Raw genomic sequence first — 24553 nt, forward strand, 5'->3', positions numbered from 1 at the left:
TGGCTGAACAGCTGGGTTTCCATTCCTTTTGGAACAGTAGCCTGCATCATGGGAAGTGTGTGCCCAATTAACCCACCGACCCCCACGTCTCTGGGATGTGGGAGGAAACCGGAGCACCCGGGGGAAACCCACGCGGTCACAGGGAGAACGTGGAAACTCCACACAGCGCTGGGGGTGGGGATCAAACCCAGGTCTCTGGAGCCGTGAGGCAGCAGCTGTACCCATTGAGCCACTGTGCTGACCCTCCAATTTATTTGGGAGATGAGGACCCCTGAGGGTTTGTGAAGCTTTGGATTTGTCTACCCCAGAGAGATGTGAGGGTGAATCACTGAAGATACAAAAGGCTGAGACTTTGGATGATGAGGGTTATTTGGGGGGGGGGGGGAGGGGGTGGTGGAGAGGAGGAAACAAAGGGGCAGAGGGTGGGGGATGGAGTTACCTGCTGTGTAGCCACAGAGCTGGTGATCAGTGTGAAAACTTCAGATGTTCAAACCCCACGGCAGAATTTAAATTTGGTTAAGTGTGGAATTTACCCATGGCTAATTTCTTACTAAAGACCATCAAAGCAGCAGGATTGCCATTAACACCCACGTGGCTCAGTAACGTCCTACAGGGAACAATCTGTCGCCCATGCCTGATGTGGTCCGTGTGACTCCCGACCCATCAATAACCCAGCAAGCCCCTCCAATGTATGAGCCTTGCCAGTGATGCCCAGATCAGGAAATGGGTGTAGCGGGTAGAGCTGCTGCCTCTCGGCTCCATTGTCCCAGGTTCGATCCTAACCTCTGGTGCTGTCTGTGTGGAGCTTCAGCTCCTCTCAGGCAGCAGCTCCCAGATTCCAACAAGTTGCTGTGGGAACAGTGTCTTCCTGGCCCTGCACGGTAGTGTAGTGGTTAGCATACAGTGCCAGCGACCCAGGTTCAATTCCTGCCACTGTCTGTAAGGAGTTTATACGTTCTCCCCGTGTCTGCGTGGGTTTCCTCCGGGTGCTCCGGTTTCCTCCCACATTCCAAAGACATACGGGTTAGGAAGTTGTGGGCATGCTATGTTGGCACTGGAAGCGTGGTGACACTTGTGGGCTGCCCCCAGAACACTGGAAAAGATGCATTTCACTGTGTGTTTTGATATACGTGACTAATAAAGATATCTTATCTAACTGTCCTCTGCTAACCCACACTCCTGCCCCTATAACCTTGTGTATCAAGACCCCCTCTGATTTTTGAACTCCTTCATTAAATCTCTTGTTAACCTCTTGTTTAAACCCCTCCTCCCTGTCCCAGTTTCTCACACTTCCAACACTGATTGAAACTCTCTCCCAGCTCCAGAGACCCAGGTTCAATACCGACCTCCGGCGCTGTCTGTGTGGAGTTTGCACATTTTCCCTGTGACACGTGGGTTTCCCCCGGGTGCTCCGGTTTCCTCCCACATCCCAGAGTCAGTGGGTTAATTGGCTGCTGTGAATTGCTCCCAGTGTGTGGGTGAAGTGTAGAATCTGGGGAGAATGAAATGTGGTCAGTGTAGGGTTGGTGTAAATGGGTGGGTGATGGTCAGCACGGACTGGGTGGGCTGAAGGGTTCTGTTCTATGTCATGTGACTCTAACATTGGAGCAATAAAGGTGGACATGTGTTCTCAAGAACCACGTGGTGTTGAACATTGGAGTGTGTAGTGAGAGATTCCGGAAGGAAGCACAGTGTCTGGCAAGTTGAGCAGTGAGCAAACAAAATGTGAAGACACTTGGTTCAAAGTAGATGCAGAAAGTTTGACAGGACTGTTTTGTTGTCTTGGTGAGTGGCCAGTCATGGTGCTCATGGACTCGATCACTGGAGTTCACGGGCACACACTGTGGTGGAAGAGTTGTGTCACTCTGGTTGGGTGACAACATGTTCTCAGATGTGGCTCAGCCATGTGTTCCACATTACTGTGGATTCCTGAGAGGGCAAGTCATCTGTCTGCACAACTGGATTACAAAACTAGCACATAGAACTGGAAGGCAAAAAGATTGTCTGCATTGATACTGTGGTTAGGATCAGTAGAGAGGGTTAAATTTCCATATCACTCTTAATGAGCTGACATACTAAAGCCCTTTGCACTAATTGGTATGCTAGTGCTCTTGCTGCAAGAGGAAACGGCAGTCAATTTGTGCACAGACAGCCCTCAAAATGCAGTCAGATGTTGTCTGTGAAGCTGGAGCAACCTCTCCTTCAACACAAGTGTTGTGGGTTCTTTTTACACTTGCCTCAGGCAACAGTTGTGGTTTATTGTCTCACCTCAGTCTGGGTGGGGGGTGGCTGGGTTTGATGGGGTGAAGAGCCGACAGGGTTTGATGCTTTTCTACAACAGTGGATGGTGGTCTGGAGAAGAGGGCACTAACACAGATAATGTCAACAGGAAAAAAAGAAGTTGTGATCTTGAAGTGGAATTGGACTCAACTGTGTATTTTTAACTTATCCCCAAAATTCAGCTGGACACATTGTATCCTCTTCTACGTGTTAGAGGGGTGGGTATCACTGGTCAGGTTTTATTAGTTTGGAAAGGACTGGTGAGCTGTTACAGAATTAGTTGCATCAAGCAGGATGAAGTTGTTTGGACGTAGCAGCCATTTGAAGTTGTGGATTCAGATGCTAGGAGTTGGAGCAAGCTGCTGAGTACAAGTGTGTGAGTGGGGTAAAGGACTGGTTGTAATGACATCCCCGTTATGTAGTAAGGGGGTAAAGACCTTCCACCTTCTCCCAGTGGTGCTTCAGTGATACTAAACCAGGCAATGGAGAAGGGGTGGGGGGGGGGGGGTGGTGGGGTGGGGTGGGAGGAGCTCGGGGTACCCAAATCAGCCATCAAAGTTGTTGGGTATGGAGAAGTTTCTCCTTGCTGGTGAAATCTGAACTGGGGACTGAGGGCCTCCAAGTGCAATTCAGGAGAAGGTTCTTGCCCAGAGGGAAGGGCAGACACTAGGGTGAAGCTGGATGGTGGAAGGGGAGGTGGTGCTGGGTCAAGGAATGTGGGTAGAGGGGGGCACTTTAAACTGGGTGTGGAATAACTGAATAGGATGGATGGGCACTTGGACCTTTTGCTTGTCCAACACCACTGAATCCTGGTAACTGCTGCTTGGATGCACAAAGTACAACCGTGAGCTGGCAATTACACTGACCGAGTCCCTCATCCAATTGAAGCAGATGGGTGGATGTTAAAGGAATCAAAGACTTGGTTAGTACAGGGAAGTGGTGCTGGGGTATCGATGCAATCATGATCTTACTGAAGGGCAGAACAGGAATGAGGGGCTGACCCACCAACTACATTTTGTTATGAATGGAAGGACCTGACCTGTGGTGTGAAACCACAGTGATCAGAGTGGGTGGGGGAAGGTTTTGGGCTGTGACTGACCATGTATCAAACTTTCTCCAAGACACCCTTCATGTCCTTGTTAGGATGTCACCAAGTGAATAGAAAATGTTGGTGAGGCTGCACTTGGAGTGTTGTGTACACATTTGGTTGCCCTGTTATAGGAAAGATGTTATTAAACTAGAACGAGTGCAGAAAAGATTTACCAGGATGTTGCCCAGACTTGGGGGCCCGAGTTACAAGGAGAGGTGGTGTAGACAAGGACTTTATTCCCTGGAATGTAGGGGATTGAGGGGTGACCTGACAGAGGGGTATAAGATCATGAGGGACATAGGGTGAAAGCACACAGTCTGTTTCCCTGGGAGGGGGTGCTAAAAACAAGAGGGCATAGGTTTAAGATCAGAGGTGAGAGATTTAAAAGGGACATCAGGGGCAGCTTCTTCACACAAAGGGTGGTGCATATTTGGAATGCGCTGCCAGAAATAGTGGTTGAGGCGGGCACATCAGCAATGTTTAAAAGCCATCTGGATAAGTCCATGGATAGGAGGGGTTTAGAGGGCTGTGGGCCAAACGTGGGCAGATGGGACCAGCTCACTGGGCACCACAGTTGGCATGGACGAGTTGGGCTGAGGGGCCTGTTTCCATGCTGTATGACTCTGATGCTATGAAGTGCTTTCCAGCCAGTGAGGGGGTTTGTGATGTAGGAGGTTGAGGGAAGAATCCAGACCAGATCTGGAAAGTTGTTTCCCCCAGGGATCGGAAGGTGAAGTGTAGATGACCTACAAGGATGTGATTCAGCTAGTATGGGGAAAGCTTCATGAGGATGTTGCTGGGACTGGAGGGCTCAAGTTATGAGGAGAGACAATGGGTTGGAACCATCTTCCCTGGAGTAAACAAACTTTATAAAAATCACAAGGGGTATAGATAAGGAGAATGGTCAGTCTTCTCCCCAGGGTAAGGGAGTCTCAAACCAGAGGGCCTAGGTTCAAGGTGAGAGGGGAAAGATTTAAAGGGGACCTGAGGGGCAAGTTTACCCCACAGGGTCGTGGGTATATGGAACGAGCTGCCAGAGGAAGTGGTAGAGCTGGGTACAGGTTACAACATTCCAAGGACATTTGGACAGGAAAGGCTTAGGGCCAAACATGGGTGGAAAATGGGATTGGTGTATTTTGGCGTCTTGATCGGCATGGATGAGTTGTGCTGAAGGGTCTGTTTCCCTGCTCTATGACCCTATGGACCAGCCCACCCCTTTCTTGACTCAGTCCAGAGTCTGGATTCCTTCCCAAAATTTTCAGTTCCTTTTAAGATGCTCCTTTACAACCTGATCTGCTGTTTGTTCCTTGGTGTTGAAGGTATTGCCGAAATCCCAATTTACTGGCTATTGAAAAGTTGCAGCCGCTGTAAATCTGAAATGAAGCAGCCAATATTGTAAGCAGTTTGGTCGCACTCTGGAGTGGACGACCAAGGTGGGTTTTCAGATCGACGAGCTCTCGCCTGTTCTGATGAAGGCTCAACAACCTGCAAAGTTAACCCTGTTCCCTCTCCAGGTGCTGTCTGGTCTGCTGAATATTTACAGCATTTTTCTGTTTTCATTAGATATTTGGATTTGGGGGCATGGTGTTAAAGAGCTGGGATAGAAGATGGAACCTAAATGTCAAACAGGTGTTGCATTCTGAGATGTTAAACCAGGGCCTTGTAAAATTCACATCATTCCACATTTCCTTTATGATATGGGAAGCCAATCAGCCCATAAATCTGGCTCTCAGCACCCTCATTTTCCCAGTAACCTATTCACCCCATGTTCCCATCAACTCCCCCTAGATTCTTCCACTTGTCTACATGGGGCAATTAACCCATTGAGGGGCACATCGGAGATGTGGGTGGAAACCAGAGCACCTGGGGAAGGGGTGGGGTACTTGGTTTCATTAGCCGGGCCAGACGACCACAGCAGAAGTCAAGTGACTGAAGATGCTGGAATCTGGAGCAAAAAAAAACTGCTGCCTGACCTTGGGCGGGGGGGGGGATTGTCAATGTTTTGGGTTGACACCCTGCATCAGGATTGAGGTGGGAGACAGCCAATATGTACTAGCCCCCCCCCCTCACTTTCCCAGGGGAAGCGGGTAATAGGCAGATGGAAACAGGTGGAGGAGGGTAGTGAGCCTTGGGGGGGGGGTGGGGGGAGAGACCCTGGGTGGATGGTGAGAGTGGGAAGGAACACAGTGAATTTTCCAATTTTGCGTAAGCCAGCATTCACAGACTCCTAATGAAGTAGAGCCGCTGGCATGCCACCTGACTGCATCGATGTGTTGCAGGAACTTGAAGCTGCTCACCCTTCCCACCACTGAGCCCTCAATGAGGACTGGTGTGTGTTCTCCTGACTTCCCCTTCCTGAAGTCAACCAGCTGATCTATCTCGCTCCTGTCCACCTCATCACCTGAGATTCTGCCAACAACAGTGGTGTCATCAGCAAATTTAGGGTCACTGTCTCTGCAAACAATTTACAAGAACATTTTTCCCTGGATCCATTGCCTTGACCAACATCAATAAAATATGGATATTGCAAAGTCATCTCTGTAAAACATGAATCTACATTTTTAAAAAAATCAGCTGTTAACAAGGGTTGGTGAGGTATTGAAAGGGAGTTTGCCAACTTTCACTGCTGTAACTCCAAAGACAGCCAGCAATTACGGGCTTCTACCTGGATCGTCTTGTTTCTCTATCTGTTCTGATGAAGGTCTTGGACCTGAAACATTAAGTCTGTTCCTCTTTCCACAGGTGCTGCAGTCTTGCTGAAGGGTCTCGACCCAAAACATCAACTGTCCATTTCCCTCTACAGATGCTGCCTGACCTGCTGAGTTCCTCCAGCAGCACTTTTGTTTCCAGCATCTTCTGTTTTTATGAATGTAATCCTTGACTAATGGGCTGTTCTTTGACCAGCCTGTACACAATTTAGAACCGAGTCAGTTTCAAATGCTAATTTACTCTTGTTCTTGCAGATAATGCAAACACAGTTTTCACAAGACAACAATCCTGATGCACAGACACTTCAGAAACTGGCAGACAGGACTGGGTTAAGCCGACGTGTTATACAAGTAAGTTCACTTTGTAAAAGTTGCTCCATTTGGAATAATTTGGATTGCAGAGTTGGCTAATGTGGCTTCAGGCTCATTGTCAAGGTACCCAGGAGTTTGCATGAATCACCAGCTCCCATTGGTATTGCAGGTGCTGGCTGTGTATTGGGTGATTAGTCCAGCGCTCAGAATGAACCATAGAAAACTACAGCACAGAAAACAGGCCATTTGGCCCTTCTAGTCTGTGCCAAAACATTATTCTGCTAGTCCCATTTACCTGCCCCCAGCCCATAACCCTCCAGACCCCTCTCATTCATGTATCTATCCAATTTACTCTGAAAAGTTAAGAGTGAGCCTGCATTTACCACATCAGATGGCAGCCCATTCCACACTCCCACCACTCTGAGTGAAGAAATTCCCTCTAATGTTCCCCCTAAACCTTCCCCCTTTCACCCTAAAGCCATGTCCTCTCGTACTTATTTCTCCTAATCTAGGTGGAAAGAGCCTACTCGCATTAACTCTGTCTATGCCCCTCATCATTTTGTAAACCTCTATCATATCTCCCCTCATTCTTCTGCGCTCCAAGGAATAAAGTCCTGACATGCTCAGTCTTTCCCTGTAACTCAATTCCTGAAGACCCGGCAACATTCTTGTAAATCTCCTCTGCACTCTTTCGATCTTACTGACATCCTTCCTGTAGTTTGGCGACCAGAAATGCACACAATATTCTAAATTTGGTCTCACCAATGACTTATACAACCTCACCAAAACATTCCAACTCCTATACTCAATACTTTGATTTATAAATGCTGGGATGCCAAAAGCCTTTTTCGTCAGTGCCCTACCATTTACTGTGTATGTCCTACCTTGATCTGTCCTTCCAAAATGCAACACCTCACACTTGTCTGCATTAAATTCCATCTGCCATTTTCTGGCCCATTCTTCCAGTTGGTCCAGATCCCTCTGCAAGCTTTGAAAGCCTTCCTCACTGTCCATTATGCTTCCAATCTTAGTGTCATCAGCAAACTTGCTGATCCAATTTACCACATTATCATCTAGATCATTGATATAGACAACAAACAACAATGGTCCCAGCACAGATCCCTGAGGCACACCACTAGTCGCAGGCCTCCAATCTGAGAAACACCCATCCACAACCACTCTGTCTTCTCCCACTCAGCCAATTTCAAATCCAGTTTACAACCTTTCCATGGATACCCACTGACTGAACCTTCTGAACTAACCTCCCATGTGGGACCTTGTCAAAGGCCTTACTAAAGTCCATGTAGACAACATCCACAGCCTTTCCTTCATCTACTTTCTTAGTGACCGCCTCAAAAAAAAACCTCCAAGATTCATTAAACACAATCTACCACGCACAAAGCCATGCTGACTATCCTTAATCAACCCTTGGCTGTCCAAATACTTATGTCCTATCTCTCAACACCTTCCAATAATTTACCCACTACTGATGTCAGGCTTACTGGCCTGTAATTACCCGGTTGACTCTTTGGGCCTTTCTTAAATAATGGAACAACATGAGCTATCCTCCAGTCCTCTGGCACCACACCCGTGGCTAGGGACATTTTAAATATATCTGCCAGGACCCCTGCAATTTCTACACTAGTCTCTCTCAAGGTCTGAGGAAATATCTTGTCAGGCCCTGGGGATTTATCTACCTTTACTTGCTGTAAAGCATCAAGTACCACCTCCTCTTTAATCTCTATATGTTCCATGACACTACTGCTTGTTTCCCTTCCTTCCATATCCACGATGCCAGTTTCCTGAGTAAATACTGATGCAAAAAACTGTTTAAGACCTCCCCCATCTCCTGAGGCTCCATGCATATACGACCACTCTGATCTTCTAGGGGACCAATTCTGTCTCTTACTATCCTTTTGCTCTTAGTATACCTGTAGAAACCCTTTGGGTTTACCTTCACATTATCTGCCAAAGCAACTTCATGTCTTTTTGCCTTCCTGATTTCCTTTTTTAGTATTTTCTTACTTTTTCTATACTCTTCAAGTACCTCATTTGTTCCTAGTTGCCTATACCTGTTATACACCTCTCTCTTTTTCTTAACCTGCTCACCAATATCCCTTGAAAACCAAGGTTGCCTATGCTTGTTACCCTTGCCTTTAATCCTGACAGGGATATGCAAACTCTGCACTCTCAAAAGTTCGTCTTTGAAGGCCTTCCATTTACTGAACACATCCTTGCCAGAAAATAAATTATCCCAATCCACCCTACCTAGATCCTTTCTCATTTCCACAAAATTGGCCTTTCTCCAAATTAGAACCTCCACTCGAGGACCAGACCTATCATTATTCATAATGCAATTAGTTTCAAGATAATTATGGTCACTGGACTCAAAATGCTCACCTACACACACTTCTGTCACCTGACCTGCCTGGTTCCCTAATAGGAGATCAAGTATTGCATTCTCTCTCGTCGGTACCTCTATATATTGATTTGGAAAACTTTCCTGAACACATTTGACAAATTCTAAGCCATCCAACCCTTTCACAGTGTGGGACTCCCAGTCAATATGTGGAAAGTTAAAATCCCCAACTATTACAACTTTGTTTCTTACATCGGTCTGCTATCTCACTATAGATTTGTTCCTCCAATTCTCTCTGACTATTGGGTGGTCTATAATACAACCCTATTAGTGTGGCCACACCTTTCCTGTTCCTCAACTCCACCCATATGGCCTCTGCAGACGAATCCTCCGGGCTGTCCTGTCTCCGCACAGCTGTGATCTGTTCCCTGACCAGTAATGCCGCTCCTCCCCCTTTCATCCCTCCCCCTCCATCACATCTGAAACAATGGAAGCCCAGAACATTAAGTTGCCAGTCCTGCCCCTCCTACAACCAGGTCTCACTAATAGCAATAACATTGTAATCCCACATGCCAATCCACACCCTAAACTCATCCGCCTTTACAAGCCTTTGATTTCTGTCGATACCTGCAGTCCTCGCGTGATCTTTTTCCTCCTCCACCTCACTATCTGCTCAAACTTCTGGTTCCCCTCTCCCTGCAAATCTAGTTTAAACCCACCGGAGCAGCACCAGCAAACCTACCCGCAAGTATGTTAGTCCCCCTCCAGTTCGGGTGTAAATCGTCCCTTCGGAACAGATCCCACCTTCCCTGGAACAAAGCCTGACTATTCAGAAACATGAAGCCCTCCCTCCTGCACCAATTCCTTAGCCACGTATTTAGCTGCATGATCCTCCTATTTCTAGCCTCACTAGCACATGGCACTGGTAGCAATCCTGAGATTGCAGTCTTGGAGGTCCTGTCCTTTCAACTTTGCACCTAATTCCCTAAACTCTCTTTGCAGAACCTCCTCCTCCTTCCTATCCACGTCATTGGTCCCAACATGGACCACGACATCTGGCTGCTCACCCTCCCTCCTGAGAATATCAAGAGCTCGATCTGAGATATCACGGACCCTGGCACCAGGGAGGCAACAGGCCATCCGGGATTCTTGATCTCTCCCACAGAACCTCCTATCTGTCCCCCTAACTATCGAATCCCCTATCACTACTGCTCTCCTCTTTACCCTCCTTCCTGAGATGAGGGTCCCGCCTTGGTGTCAGAGACTCGACCACTACAACTTGTCCCTGGTAGGTTGTCCCCACCAGCAGTATCCAGAACAGTATACTTATTGTTGATGGGAACAGCCACAGGGGTGCTCTGTTCTTTCTGTCTATACCCCTTCCCTTTCCTAACACTCACCCAGCTACCTGCCTCATGACTTTTAGGTGTAACTATCTCCCTGTAACTCCTATCTATGTCTGCCTCTACCTCCCGAATGATCTGAAGTTCATCCAGCTCCAGTTCCCTAACACGGTTTGCCAGGAGCTGCAGCTGGATGCACCTTTTACAGGTGTAGTCATCAGGGACAAGTGTGCTTTCCCTAACTGCCCACATACTGCATTTGGAGCACACAACTGCCCGAGCTGCTGCCTTCATTACCCAATCCGACTTTAATTAGCTTAAAGGAACTTACCGGCCTTACCTCTCAGGGTGCTAGCTCTTCCTCAGCCTCTGCTCACTGAAGCCTCTTCAGCCAAAGCCTCAAGGCTCCACTCCTACCCTGAGCCACTCACACACGGGTCGCTCCTCTTAGTTACTCCTCTTGATATTTGTCCCTTTCCATTACCTCAAGTATTCACTCCCACTAATTAACCAATAAGCACGACTTTTAAATACTCAGCTCCTACCTGTTAGGGACCTGCTCCCGGGCTGATCCTGAAAAGGAAAAAGCCCATGCTAAACACAACCCCTACCTGAGTATGAAGTGCATGGTCCAGATGTAGAGGTACAGCTGGGAGGACCCATCGTTGGGGTGGGATGTTCAAATGGGACTCTGCTCTTGGCAGGGAATGCAAGTTCTCTCTGGTCCAATTCTCCTGAATTTTTTTTCCTCTCCTTGAACATGTTCCCCTATCGAACAGAGGTACTCACTGTTACCCATGTTTGTGTACAAGTTAGCTGCCCTGGTGCCCATTTTAAGTGATTCATTTGATTCTCACAGCATATAAACAAATACCTAAACTCAGCCCACTTTCCCTTCACCTGCTTTTCCCCATTACAGATGTGCAGGAACATCTTGCAGGTCAGAAATGCATCTGGAGGGTTTTCTGACCTTGTCTGCAAACACAAAAACAATATTGTAACAGCTGGAAATACTCGGGTCAATAAAAGGTTACGATTTTAGATCAGTGATTTGTTCTCATGAATAGACCTACCTGATCCACATTCTTCCAGTATCTCCTGAACCTATTGTACATATGTTGGTTTGCTTTCCCCTGAATCACCAGCTTGTGTTCAGATTTTATTTTTTGCTTTTAATCAGTAATAATTTTTAAACTCCTTCAATTGGACACTTTTTATATCTAAAAGCTTGCATGTGCTTCCATCGATGTTCTAAGCCTTGTATTAAGATTGTCATTTCCTAGATGCTCACCCACTGATATTTGCCTCACCTGGCCCAGCTGATTTCCAAATGAGCCAAGACCAGCAATGCAATCTCCCTCAATGGATTGAAAATTTCCTGATGGAGGGAGATCTCCTGGCCAGCTTTCAGAAACACCTTCCCTGTTCTTTGTACCTTGGTAATTGCTATTCCAGCTATGAGTTCAATGGCTGAACTCTCTGTATAATCATCTTCTGCCCATCTGTGATATCCATGCAACAGTGAATGCAGCTCAGTCTGTCACACAAACTAACCTCCCCTTCATTGAATTCGTCCACACTTCCTGCTGCTTGTGAAAGGAGCAACCATAAGGACCCCTCCCACCCCATTCGTTCTCTCCTCCCTCTTCTTGTGAATGTGTTCCACCAGGCTCAGGGACAGCTTTTATCCCACTGTTGTCAGATTCTTGAATGGACCTCGTGTGCTGAAAGATGAACTCTTGATCTCCCAATTTACCTCATCATGGCCCTTGCGCTTTATTTGTCTGCCTGCACTGCACTTTCTCTGTAACTGTAACACTATGTTCTGCATTCTGTTTTCCTTTTTACTACCTTGATGTATGGAATGATCTGGATGGCGTGCAAACAAAAGCTTCTCTCTGTATCTCAGTACATGTGACAATAATAAACCAATTGCCAAGTCCAACTTTGCTCTGTTCTCCCCACAAGTTGGTCTATAGAATAATCCTGCTTGTGTAGTAGGACCTCCTTGTTTCTGAGCCCCTGGATGGGTTCTGTCTTTGTTCCAGGGTGTCCTGTCCACATCCTCTCCCCTTTCCTAACTGACAGCATGGGTTTAAGCTGAGGTGCAAGAGGTTTCGAGGGGATGTAAGGAATTGTTTTTCCACCCAGAGGATGGTTGTAATCTGGAAGGGGGTGGAGGAGGCAGAGACTCTTGCAACAAACAAGCACTTGAATCACCAAGACAGAAGTGCTGGTAAATGGAATGTGCTGGATGACTGGGATGAGCACTGCTAAACACAATCTAAAACCTCGCTGAAGCAAGACTTAGTTGTGTGTGTGTCCATGTTTTCTGAAAAGGCAAAATGATGTTACAGGTTTGGTTTCAGAACTGCCGAGCTCGTCACAAAAAGCACGTGAGTCCCAGTCACCTGCCGGTGACCCCCGTGACAGCAGTGCATCAGGAGAGCATCACGGCGCCTGTGCTGGATGACATGGCTTACACGGCGTATGTCGCACCAGATGGCCAGATGATGACCAGCTTGCACACCTACATGGACTGTAAGTTCACTAATGCACACAACATTTGTGTTCCAAGGCCCACTCTCAGCTGTGGCTTCAGGGGCAGAAACCCTCGGTCAGAAGGTTCCAAGTTCAAGTCTTCCTCCTGGAATTTGGGAGCAAAACATTGATCCTGTGAGATGGGACTCCACTGAATGTCCTGCCCTGCTGTGGGAAGGGGCAATGTCAGAGAGGGGCCTGTGTATAGAGGTGGTGTAAAACTGAGCTCCTACTTGCCCATTCAGGTGGACATTGAATATTCTTGGCAACAGTTTGAAGAGTTCTCCCCTAGAGTCGATATTTTTCTCTCAACTGACGTCCTGCTCTCTTTCCCAGTTCTATCTTTGACCTGAAATCGTAACAACTACTGCAGTTGCTGCCTGGCCTAAGTCTAAAGTTTTTTGTTTTTATTTCTCTAGAAGTTTATCTGGTGTTTGTGGGAGCTTGCTATGCCAAAGCTGACTGATAGTTGCCCACTCACTGGGTGTGGGCAGTACCAGCAATACTGGCATTTGCTGTCTATCCCCCAAGTGCCTCTGTGTGACTCCAGACACAACACGGTGGCTCTACCTGCATCAGTTCAGAGGCTAGACTGGGTAAGGATGGCAAGTTTCCTTTGCTGGAGGATGTCTGGAAACAATCGGATGGTTTCAAGGTTCACTGTTACTGTGATAATACCTCAAATTTAAATTCGCCTCTGATGTGAGGTTCAAACTTTTCTGGATCAAAGGTCCAGAAGTTTCTGGACTAGCAGCTAGACATAACCCTCTTGCTTTTGTGCATCTTGTACCATGGAAAATATCACTTCCAGTTTAGGTTTATTGTCATGGGCGAATGTTCCCAGGGCATGAAGGCCATGAAAACGAGCTTCTTGCAGCAGCGCAGTATGTTACAGACATGACAAACATAAACTAACGGATTTAAATTATCATAAATTATATGCTCAACAAAAGTAAGCAATAGTGCAAGTTGAGAGGAAAAAAGAAATCTATTCGGAGGTGGTGTTAGGGTTTTTCAGGTCGGTTCAAGAACCCGAGGGCAGTGGGGAAGAAGCTGTTGTTGAACTGTGAGGTGTGGGTCTTCAGGCTCCTGTACCTCCTGCTCGATGGCAGCATCGAGAAGAGGGCACGGCCTGGATGATGGGGGTCCCTGATGATGGATGTTGCCTTCCTGAGACGTCGCCTCTTGTAGATGTCCTTGATGGTGGGGAGAGCTGTACACATTGTGGAACTGGCTGCGTCAGGAATTTGTAAGGAAGATCCAAATCTTGTTGAATGGGGAATTGTGTGCAAGAGGAAAGGGTTTCTGGAGGTTGAGGTGCTCCTGCCTTTGGTACTTCAGGTGGTGGTCAGGGTTTTCATTGCAATGCAAGGTGACTGAATTTTACTGGTGATTTTTGGATTGAAACGGCTGCTGTCACCAGTTTGATCTATTTCTTGAGGGTGAGATAACTGACAGCTGACAGCACAGTTATCATGGAACTCCATCAGTGGCTTCTACATGGAATCCATAGGCAAGGCCTGGTCTTGGTCTTAGAATTCCCTGCACTATCCTAGGAATGTACATCCACTCCCATCCTATCCCAGAAGTGGGATCTGAGATCCCACTAACCTTGAAGCTCCAATCACGGTGATAATGCAAGGCAGAGGTACACCAGTCATTGAGAGGAATGGGAGGAGAGTGGGGATGTGGTACCAAGACACAATCAGCTATGATGGTGATGGATGATAGAACAGGCTTGGAGGGCTGAGTGGCCTACTTTTGTCTGTTACTATGCCTCTAGATTAGGAAGCAAAAAGTTCAATTAGTGTTTGATCTGTCTCTGGGGTGGGTTTTAACTGTTGGCTTCGTTTTAAAGTTTAACGTCGAACACTACAGCATTCTGGGCCGAAGGGTCTGTACTATGTTGTGCCGACATTTTATCCTGCTCTAAGATCTATCTAACCCTTCCCTCCCACATAGCCCCTTATTTTTCTATCATTCATGTGTCTAAGAGTCTCTTAAATGTCCCTAATATATTTGCCCCCACAACCTCTGCCGGCAGTGCGTTCCACACTCCCACCACTCTGTGTGTGTGTGTGTGTGTGTGTGTGTGTGTATATATGTATATATATATATGTATGTGTATATATATATATATATATATATATATATATATAAAAAAACAACTTACCCCTGACATCCCCCTTTATACCTTCCTCCAATCACCTTAAAATTGTCCCCTCGTTTTAGCCATTGTTGCCCTGGGAAAAAGTCTCTGACTGTCCACTCAATCTATGCCTCTTATCATCTTGTTCACCTCTATCAAGTCACCTCTCCTCCTCCTCCTCTCCAAAGAGAAAAGTCCTAACTCACTCAACCTATAAGACATGTTCTCCAATCGAGGCAGCATCCTGGTAAATCTCCTCTGCACCCTCTCTGAAGCTTCCACATCCTTCCTATAATGAGGCGACCAGAACTGAACACAATCCTCCAAGTGTGGTCTTACCAGAGTTCTATAGAGCTGCAACATCACCTCGCGGCTCTTGAACTCAATACCCCGATTAATGGAGGCCAACACTTCATACACTGCTTTAACAACCCTATCGACCTATGTGGCAACCTTGAGGGATCTATGGACAAGGACCCCAAGATCCCTCTGTTCCTCCGCACTGCTAAGAGTCCTGCCATTAACCTTGTATTCTGCCTTCAAATTTGATCTCCCGAAGTGTATCACTTTACACTTTTCCGGGTTGAACTCCATCAGCCACTTCTCAGCCCGGCTCTGCATCCTATCAATATCCTGTTGTAATCTACAGCAACCTTCTACACTATCCACAACACCACCAACCTTTACCATCAGCAAACTTACTAACCCACCCTTCCACATCCTCATCTAAGTCATTTATAAAAATCACAAAGAGCAGGGGTCCCAGAACAGATCCCTGTGGAACACCACTGGTCACTGACCTCCAGGCACAATACGCTCCATCTACCACCACCACCACCTGTCTTCTATGGGGGAGCCAATTCTGAAATCTCACAGCCAGGTTTCCCTGGATCCCATGCCTCCTGACTTTCTGAATGAACCTTCCATGAGGAACCTTATCAAGCACCTTACTAAAATCCATGTACACCACACCCACTGCTCTACCTTCATCAATGTGCTTTGTCACATCCTCAGATGTAAATATCTCTGTGGTGGCTCTGAGAGACGACCTCCGCTTCTCTCTCTCTCTGACCCAAGGAAGTGTGGGGACTGGGGGCTGCCAATGTGGGGAGTTGTCTGCAGGTATCTGACAGCTCGGTCTGTGAATACTGACCTTGCTAACCAAGCTCGTGTGTGACTCCATGGCACTGTTGGGGCAGACCACAGGGCTTTGCTGGATCCTATTCCAAGACAGGATATTGTGACCTGGTGCATGGACAAACTCCATCCCAAAGCTGCAGTACTCCATGGGCAAGTTCTCCAAAGGACAACATCCACCAAGGCAGTTTTTGTATGCCTTGTTTGGGGTTTGGTAAAACTGACAAGGCCAGTGTACAGTACCAATTCCCCAGTTATCTATGCTGGGCCACTTGGGCCAACCACCTGGAAGTGTCTGGTGTTGTGTATGATCAGACTGGGGAAGGGTGACACAGCTTCACTCCTAAAGGACAACTGGTTTACTCGATGTTCAACTATCTAGTTTGTGATCAATACTGATGACTTTTCAACTTCCAGGTGACTTATTTTTTTTTTAAAATTTAATGCAACACTTCAGTGGGATTTGAAGACTGGTCTCTGGATTATTAGTCCAGTAATCACATCACTGTGCCACCAATTCATTGCTTTTGGAGGTGCTGTTGAAGCTCTAGGGCTTCAGCTGATTTTGCAGTTGGTACACACCATGCATGCAAACCAGGTGATGTCAAATACACAGTGGTCAGTATCTGGAGTGTGCTGCCGGGTGGTAGGATCAGATACAATCACTGTTTCAGACATTTACACAGGCACTTAAACAGGCAAGGCATGGAAAGATGTGGGCCTGATGTTGGAAAATGGTGTGTGGATGGGCATGGACCAGTTGGGCCAAGGGTTCCATTTGTACTACTGACACTGGTAATGAATTGAGTTGATTCCTGAATGAAGTTTCATGCCTTCCTGTTAAAGGCATGTCTTAAACACTGGATTGACAGATATGGACCTGTAATATAAGATGCATCTTGGTCACGTACATCAAAACAGTGAAATACATCTTTAGCATAGAATGTTTTGGGGGCAGCCCACAAGTGTCGCCACACTTCCAGCACCAACATAGCATGCCCACAGCTTCCTAACCTGGAATCTTTGGAATGTGTGGCTGAGGAGTTGGTGCAGGAGGGAGGGTTTTAGATTTTTGGATCATTGGGATCTCTTCTGGGGAAGGTGGGACCTGTACAGAGAGGACGGGTTACACCTGAACCTGAGGAGGGGCCAATATCCTTGCAGCCAGGTTTGCTAGGGTGGTTCAGGAGGGCTTAAACTAGTTTGCGAGGGGGATGGGAACCGGAGGAGTAGGTCAGAGGAAGAAGGGGATGGGGAAAAGTCAGATCTGACAGGTAGAGAGGCTTTGAGGAAGGAGAAGCAGAGTACAGGCTATAAAAGTAGTAAGGTGGATGGGCTAAAATCCATTTACTTAAATGCAAGAAGCATCAGGAATAAGGGAGATGAACTGAGCTTGGATAAGTACATGGGACTACAATATTGTGGCTATTACAGAGACATGGCTGACACCAGGGCAGGAATGGATATTGAATATTCCTGATTTTCAGTGTTTTAAAAAGGGATGGGGGGGGGGGGGGTGACGATACTGGTCAGGGACACTTACAGCTGCTGAAAGGGTGGATAATGTAGAAGGATCCTTTAGAGTCCATATGGGTGGAAGTTAGGAACAAGAAAGGAGCAGTTACTCTACTGGGAGTATTCTATAGGCCCCCTGGTAGCAGTAGGGATACTGAGGAGTGGATTGGGAGGCAGATTTTGGAAAGATGCAAAAATAACAGGGTTATTATCGTGGGAGACTTCAACTTCCCAAATATTGATTGGCACCTGCTTAGTGCCAAAGGTTTAGATGGGGCAGAGTTTAAGTGTGTCCAGGACAGATTCCTGTCACAGTATGTTGACATTCCAACTAGAGGGAATGCCATATTAGATCTAGTTTAGGTAATGAATCAGGTCAGGTGACAGATCTATCAGGGGGTGAGCATTTGGGGGATGGTGACCATTGCTCCATAACCTTTGGAATTGTCATGGACAGGGATAGGAGCAAAGAGGACGGGAAGATATTTAATTGGGGAAAGGCAAATTATGAGGCGAGAACTTGAGAGTGTAAATGGGGATGACGTTTTTGAAGGGAAATGTACTGTGGAGATGTGGTCTTTGTTCAGGGATCTTTTGCAGGATGTTAGGGATAAATTTGTCCCGGTGAGGCAGGGAAGGAATGGCAGGGTGAAAGAACCATGGGTGACGAGAGGTGGAACAACTAGTTAGGAAGAAGGCAGCAGCATACATAAGATGTAAGCAGCAAGGATCAGACAGGGCTCGTGAGGAATATAGAGTAGCAAGGAAGGAACTTAAGGGGCTGAGGAGAGCAAGAAGGGGACATGAAAAGGCTTTGGCGAGTAGGGTTAAGGAGTATCCCAAGGCTTTTTTCTCGTACGTGAAGAGCAGAAGGACGGCTAGAGTAAAGGTAGGTCCGATTAAAGACAAAGGTGGGAAGATGTGCCTGGAAGCTGTGGAAGTGGGTGAGGTTCTCAATGAATACTTCTCTTCAGTATTCACCAACGAGAGGGGTCTTGATGATGCTGAGGACAGTGTTGGTAAGGGTAATGTTCTTGAGTACGTAGATATCAAGAGAGGATGTGTTGGAGCTGTGTTTTATATATATATATATATATATATATAAATTTAAAAAAAATTAGGACAGGTATGTCCCCAGGGCCTGACGGAATATTGCCCAGGCTGCTTCATGAGGAGAGGGAGGAGATTACTGAACTGTTGGTTAGCATCTTTGAGTCCTTGTTGTCCATGGGGATGGTACTGGAGGGTGGTGAATGTTGTCCCCTTATTCAAAAAAAGGTAGTAGGGATAGTCCAGGGAATTACAGACTAGTGAGCCCTACGTTTGTGGTGGGTAAGCTGCTAGAAAGGATTCTAAGAGATATGATCTATGATCATTTAGAGAATCATGGACTGATTAGGGACAGCCAGCATGGCTTTGTGAAGGGAAGATCTTGCCTCACTAGCCTGATAGGGTTCTTTGAGGAGGTGACCAGGAAGATTGATGAGGGTAGTGCAGTGGATGTGGTCTACATGGATTTTAGTAAGGTATTTGACAAGGTTCCACATGGTAGGCTTTTTCAGAAGGTCAGAGGGCATGGGATCCAGGGAGGCTTGGCCGTGTGGATTCAGAATCGGCTTGCCTGTAGAAAGCAGAGGGCTGTGGTGGAGGGAGTGCATTCGGATTGGAGGGCTGTGACTAGTGGTGTCCCACAGGGATCGGTTCTGGGACCTCTACTTTTTGTGATATTTATAGATGACTTGGATGACGGGGTGGAAGGCTGGGTTGGCAAGTTTGCAGATGACAAAGATCGGTGGTGTTGTGGATAGTGTGAAGGGCTGTCAAAGCTTACAGAGGGATAGTGATAGGATGCAGAGCTGGGCTGACAAGTGGCAGATGGAGTTCAATCCAGAGAAGTGTGAGGCGGTACACTTTGGAAAGACAAACTCCAATGCAGAATACAAGGTAAATGGCAGGATTCTGGGCAGTGCAGAGGAGCAGAGGGATCTGGGGGTTCATATCCACAGATCAGTGAAAGTCGCCTCAGGTGGATAGGGTAGTTAAGAAAGCTTATGGGATGCCAGCTTTCATAAGTCGTGGGATCAAGTTTAAGAGCCGTGAAGTAATGGTGCAGCTTTACAAAACTCTGGTTAGACCACACTTGGAGTACTGTGTCCAGTTCTGGTCGCCTCATTATAGGAAGGATGTGGAGGCGTTGGAAAGGGTGCAGAGGAGATTTACCAGGATGCTGCCTGGATTAGAGAGTATGGATTATGAGGAGAGACTAAAGGAGCTAGGGCTTTACTCATTGGAGAGAAGGAGGAGGAGGATGAGGGGGAGACATGATAGAGGTATGCAAGATATTAAGAGGAATAGATAGTGGACAGCCAGTGCCTCTTTCCCAGGGCACCAATGCTCAAAACAAGAGGACATGGCTTTTAAGGTAATGGAAGGGAAGTTCAAGGGAGATATCAGAGAGGTTTTTTACCCAGAGTGTGGTTGGTGCATGGAATGCACTGCCTGGGGCGGTGGTGAAGGCAGGTACATTGGTCAAATTCAAGTGATTTCTAGATAAGCATATGGAGGAATTTAAGATAGAGGGATATGTGGGAGGAAGGGGTTAGATAGTCTTAAGTGTGGTTTGAAGGTCGGCACAACATGGTGGGCCGAAGGGCCTGTATTGTGCTGTATTGTTCTATGGAAACGAGCACCCGGAGGAAACCCACGCAGACATTGGGACAACATACAAACTCCTTGCAGACAGTGGCTGGAATCGAACCAGTGTTGCTGGCGCTGTAATAACGTTACACTAACTGCTACACTACCATGCCTGCCCTGTGTAAGTGCACCGGTCAGTGTTTTGCTGCTGTGGTTTCTTTGAATGTAGGATGATTTTGGGGAATGGGTCTGATTGGACCATAAAGCAGTTTAGTGAGAATCTTGTAGTTTTGCTTAGAGGTGTATAAAATCATGAGGGGCATCGATAGGGTGAATGCACTCAGTCTGTTTCCCAGAGCTGGGGAATCAAGAACTAGAGGGCACAGGTTTAAGGGGAGAGATTTAATAGGAACTTGGGCAACTTTCTTTTTCCCCCACAGTGGTATCAATATGGAACGAGCTGCCAGAGGAAGTGGGTGAGGCAGGTACAATAACAACTTTTAAAAGAAACTTGAACAGGCGCAAGATAGGAAGAGTTTAAAGGTTCTGGGCCAAATGCTGGCATATGGGACACCTTGGTCAGCATGGATCAGATGGGCCAAAGGGCCTGTTTGCTGTGTAACTGACTCTAATTGCAAGATTTCAAAAGCAGGAAATTCTGGAAATGCTCAAGGTCAGGCAGCATCTGTGGAGAGAAACGATGAATGTTTTGTGTCAAAAAGCCAGAACTAATGCAGGGTCTTCAACTGAAACATTACCTTGGTTCCTCCCTCTCTACAGAGGCAGCCTGAGCGTTTCTGGCACTTTATTTATTCTCAGATTTCCAGCTTTGATTTTCGAGCTAGATTCTAATCTTTGACAATTCAGTGCTTTGGGTTTCAGTGGGGGAAAGGCTGGAGCAGATGATACAAGTTGTAACCTAGCCCATAAATCTGGCCTCGCCAGCACCACCCACATTTTCATTATAGGCTTTTATTTAAAAATAACATTTGCTTTGAATGTGCTTCTACATTTGTTTTGAACTAGTAGTTACAAATGAAGTGTCATCTCTTGCAAGATCCATGCATGTTGTGAGTAAGCATCCTTTCTCCGATTGACTGGAGGTGAGCCACTGTTTTCTTAGTCTGGTGCTCTCTGAATCAAGAGGATTAAATTTTTTGTGTGACACGCTGCCAGTTCCCGTCTCTGACAGGGGAGTGGATGATTTAGTCCTTTTGTGTTCTGCCATTCAGTCGGGTTGTACGATCAGCCCGAGGGGTTGTGTAGCTTACACCTGTTTGGCTGCCTGAATTAGCTTGAGATGTGATGCAATTGGAATGTGCTGAAATATTTTCCTTCCCAATACAGGTCTGGTCGCTGGTAGGTGCTGATAACCCAGCAACTGACTGCAAGCTTGCTGAGTGAATCTCCAGTCTTTGTTTAATTTCAGTTAAAATGTGGCCTTTTAGTTAAGGGTGAGGTCTTGGATACTTAGAAACACCTGATAAAATAGGCTGAAGTCAGCATGGTTTCCTTAAGGGGAAATCTTGCCTGATGAATCTGGTGGAATTCTTTGAGGGAGTAACAGGCAGGGGAGACAAAGGAGAGTCAGTGGATGTTGTTTACTTGGATTTTCAGAAGGCCTTTGACAAGGTGCCACACATGAGGCTGCTAAACAAGATAGGAGCCCATGGTATTACAGGAAAGGTGCCAGCATGGATAGAAGATTGGCTGACTGGCAGGAGGCAAAGAGTGGGGATAAAGGGGGCCTTTTGTGGTTGGCTTCCAGTGACTAGTGGTGTACCCCAGGGGTCCACTACTTTTCACATTATATGTTAATGATCTGTATGACAGAATTGATGGCTTTGGCCAAATTTGTGGATGATGCAAAGATAGGTGGAGGGGCAGGTTGTGTTGAGGAAATGGAGTCTGTAGTAGGATTTGGACAGGTTGGGAGAATGGGCAAAGAAGTGGCAGATGGAACACAGCGAAGGGAAGTGTACGGTCACGCACTCTGGTAGAAGGAATAAAGGCGTAGACTGTTTTCTAAGTAGGGAGTGAATTCAGAAATCGGAGGTGCAAAGGCACTTGGGATCCTAGAGCAGGATTCCCTGAAGGTTAACTTGCAGGTTGAGTCAGTAGTAAGGAAGGGAAATGCAATGTTAGCATTCATTTTGAGAGGACTGGAATATAACAGTAAGGATGCAATGCTGAGGCTTTATAAGGCGTTGGTCAGACCACATTTGGAGTATTGTGAGCAGTTTTGGGCCCCATATCTAAGGAAGGATGTGCTGACTGGAAAAAACAATGATGCTGGAGGAACTCAGCAGGCCAGGCAGCATCTGTGGAGATAAGCAGGCAGTCATCGTTGCAAGTCAGGACCCTTCAGGCTTCTGTACCTCCTGCCCAATGGTAGCTGTGAGAAGATGGCATGGCTCAAATGGTGGGGATCTTTGGGATGTTGTCTTCCTGAGGCAGCAGCACCTGCAGATGCTCCTGATGGTGGGGAGGGATTGGGCTGAGTCCACTACTCTCTGCAGCTTCTTACATTCCTGTGCATTTGAATTGCCGTCCCAGACCGTGATGCAACCAGTCAGGATACTTTCAACAGTTAATCTGTAGAAGTTTGTTAGTGTTCAGTGTCGAGCTGAACCACCTTTCCATGTGATTGCATCTATGTGCTGCACCAATTTGTCTAATTATTTCTGTAGCGTTTGAGCAGTACCAATCCGTTCTTGTCTCTCCAACAGCTCACTCCCCATCGCTGGGGCTCCAAGCTCTTGCCCCCTGTGTGATGCCAGAGTTACCTACGGGTCACGCTTGACTCTCTCAACAATTCGTTCCATTGAATTTTCAGCTTGGGAGGTGAACACAATGGGCATTTGCTGCAGTCTGGGCAACTTCCCACAGTGCTGTACGAGGAAACTTCCTGTCCCCCAGATTTTCTATTTATTGTTGTTTAGTGGAGCACTTTGATTACCTTGGTTACAAGTGTGCCAAATGTTTACAATGTTGACTGTCGTGTACAAATGTTACACTAGTTTATATTGCTAAGTTATTGTTATAGAATGTATTCAGTATTTGCAAACCCTGTTTTATACTGTTGACTATTGAAAGGAACTTGTGTAAGAAGTCCTGTTGTATCCCTGTTTCATCGTTTCTGTTGGCACTCTTTGGATTCTGGAACTTAAAGATAATAAACATTTGCTACTGTTTCTAGTTTTGTCTTGTTCGATAGAATTTGCATTGTACAGATTCTGCTTTCCCTGGTGTTGAAATTGCTGCTCTTTACCTGGGGAGGAGGAGGAGATGGTGGTATGGGGATTGAATAAACATGACCCTTGTTTGAAATGAGAGAGAATGTTTTCTTGTTCAGTGTCCTGAGATTCTGCAGTAAAATACAACTGGGTTTCTGTGAATCATTAAACTTATTTCAGTTCCTCTTGCTCTGTAGTTGTATTTGCATGAAATTTTAAGATAGCAATTTAAAACTTTATTTATCCAGCCCGGTAACAGGCCCTTCCCACCCAACGCATCTGTGCCACCCACTCGCACCCATGTTAACCTACGTACCCCTATGGCTTTAGAATGTGGGAGGAAACCGGAGCATCTGCAGGAAACCCACGCAGCCACAGGGAGGACGTACAAACTCCTTACAGACAGTGGGAATTGAACCCTGATTGTTAGCACTGTAATAGTATTACACTAATGTGCCTCAATTTATTGAGCATGTACATGTCTGTGTGACTCTCTCTGCCCAGTCCTGGCCAACTGCTCCTCCATATACTCTACAGCTGTAGTGTTTTCTTTAATAGTCTACACTGTCCTTTGGGCAGATTCAGACCCATCGCTTCCGGTGCTGAAGGGGAGTTGCAGAGAGAGACAGGATGGAAATGGGGCCTTCAGGAACTGTTCCTGCCACGGTTCTGCAGTAATGGTTATGCCTTTGTAAACTCCACATGCATTAGTGCAAAGGTTTAATGGGCATAGTTGTACAGCACAAACGCCCTTCAGCCCAACACATCTGTGCCAACCACCATACCATCAGCTCTGGCTCATGGTGCTGAGAAGCACCAGAATGGTTCCAATCTGTTGAAGTAGCACCAGGACCACGTGTACCAAATGTTAGACCATAGACGGAGCTAAACTCTCTCACTGTCAGACAGAAGCTCTGCAGTCCTGCCACATCTGGCTGTGGACAACTAAATGGGTAACGGAACAAGGCTCCGGGACCATCCCCATCCTCTATGACAGCCGGGCTGGGAATGTGAGTGCTAAAGGTGGGGCTGAACAGTGCGGATACAGGCCCTTTGGCCCAACTCATCCATGCTGACCAAGGTGCCCTCCTGAGCCAGTCCCATTTGGCCTGTATCCCGCTAAACCTTTCCTGTCCAAGTTCCTTTTAAATGTTTTTTTTAAACAGCTGCCAGAGGAAGTGGGTGAGGCAGGTACAACAGTGTCATTTAAGAAGCACTTGGATAGGTACATGGGGGGACGGGGTTT

At 46.7% G+C, this 24553-nt stretch overlaps 1 protein-coding gene across 2 annotated transcripts in view; it reads left to right on the forward strand.

The window, feature by feature from the left end:
• LOC127568365 (LIM/homeobox protein Lhx8-like) overlaps positions 1–23506 on the forward strand; it is a 37035-nt gene extending 13529 nt beyond the window's left edge. Inside the window, exons 8-10 of one of the 2 annotated variants that reach the window (XM_052012018.1) lie at positions 6334–6429; positions 12450–12633; positions 22801–23227. In XM_052012018.1, coding sequence (XP_051867978.1) covers positions 6334–6429; positions 12450–12633; positions 22801–22874 — 354 coding nt within the window. In that variant the 3' untranslated portion in view covers positions 22875–23227. Of the gene's footprint in view, positions 1–6333; positions 6430–12449; positions 12634–22800 lie in introns of both variants that reach the window. The other variant, XM_052012019.1, reaches the window with a different exon arrangement.
• Positions 23507–24553: the final 1047 nt, after the last annotated feature.

This window comes from Pristis pectinata, chromosome 3 (genome assembly GCF_009764475.1).
Source record: "Pristis pectinata isolate sPriPec2 chromosome 3, sPriPec2.1.pri, whole genome shotgun sequence".
NCBI classification, from domain to species: domain Eukaryota; kingdom Metazoa; phylum Chordata; class Chondrichthyes; order Rhinopristiformes; family Pristidae; genus Pristis; species Pristis pectinata.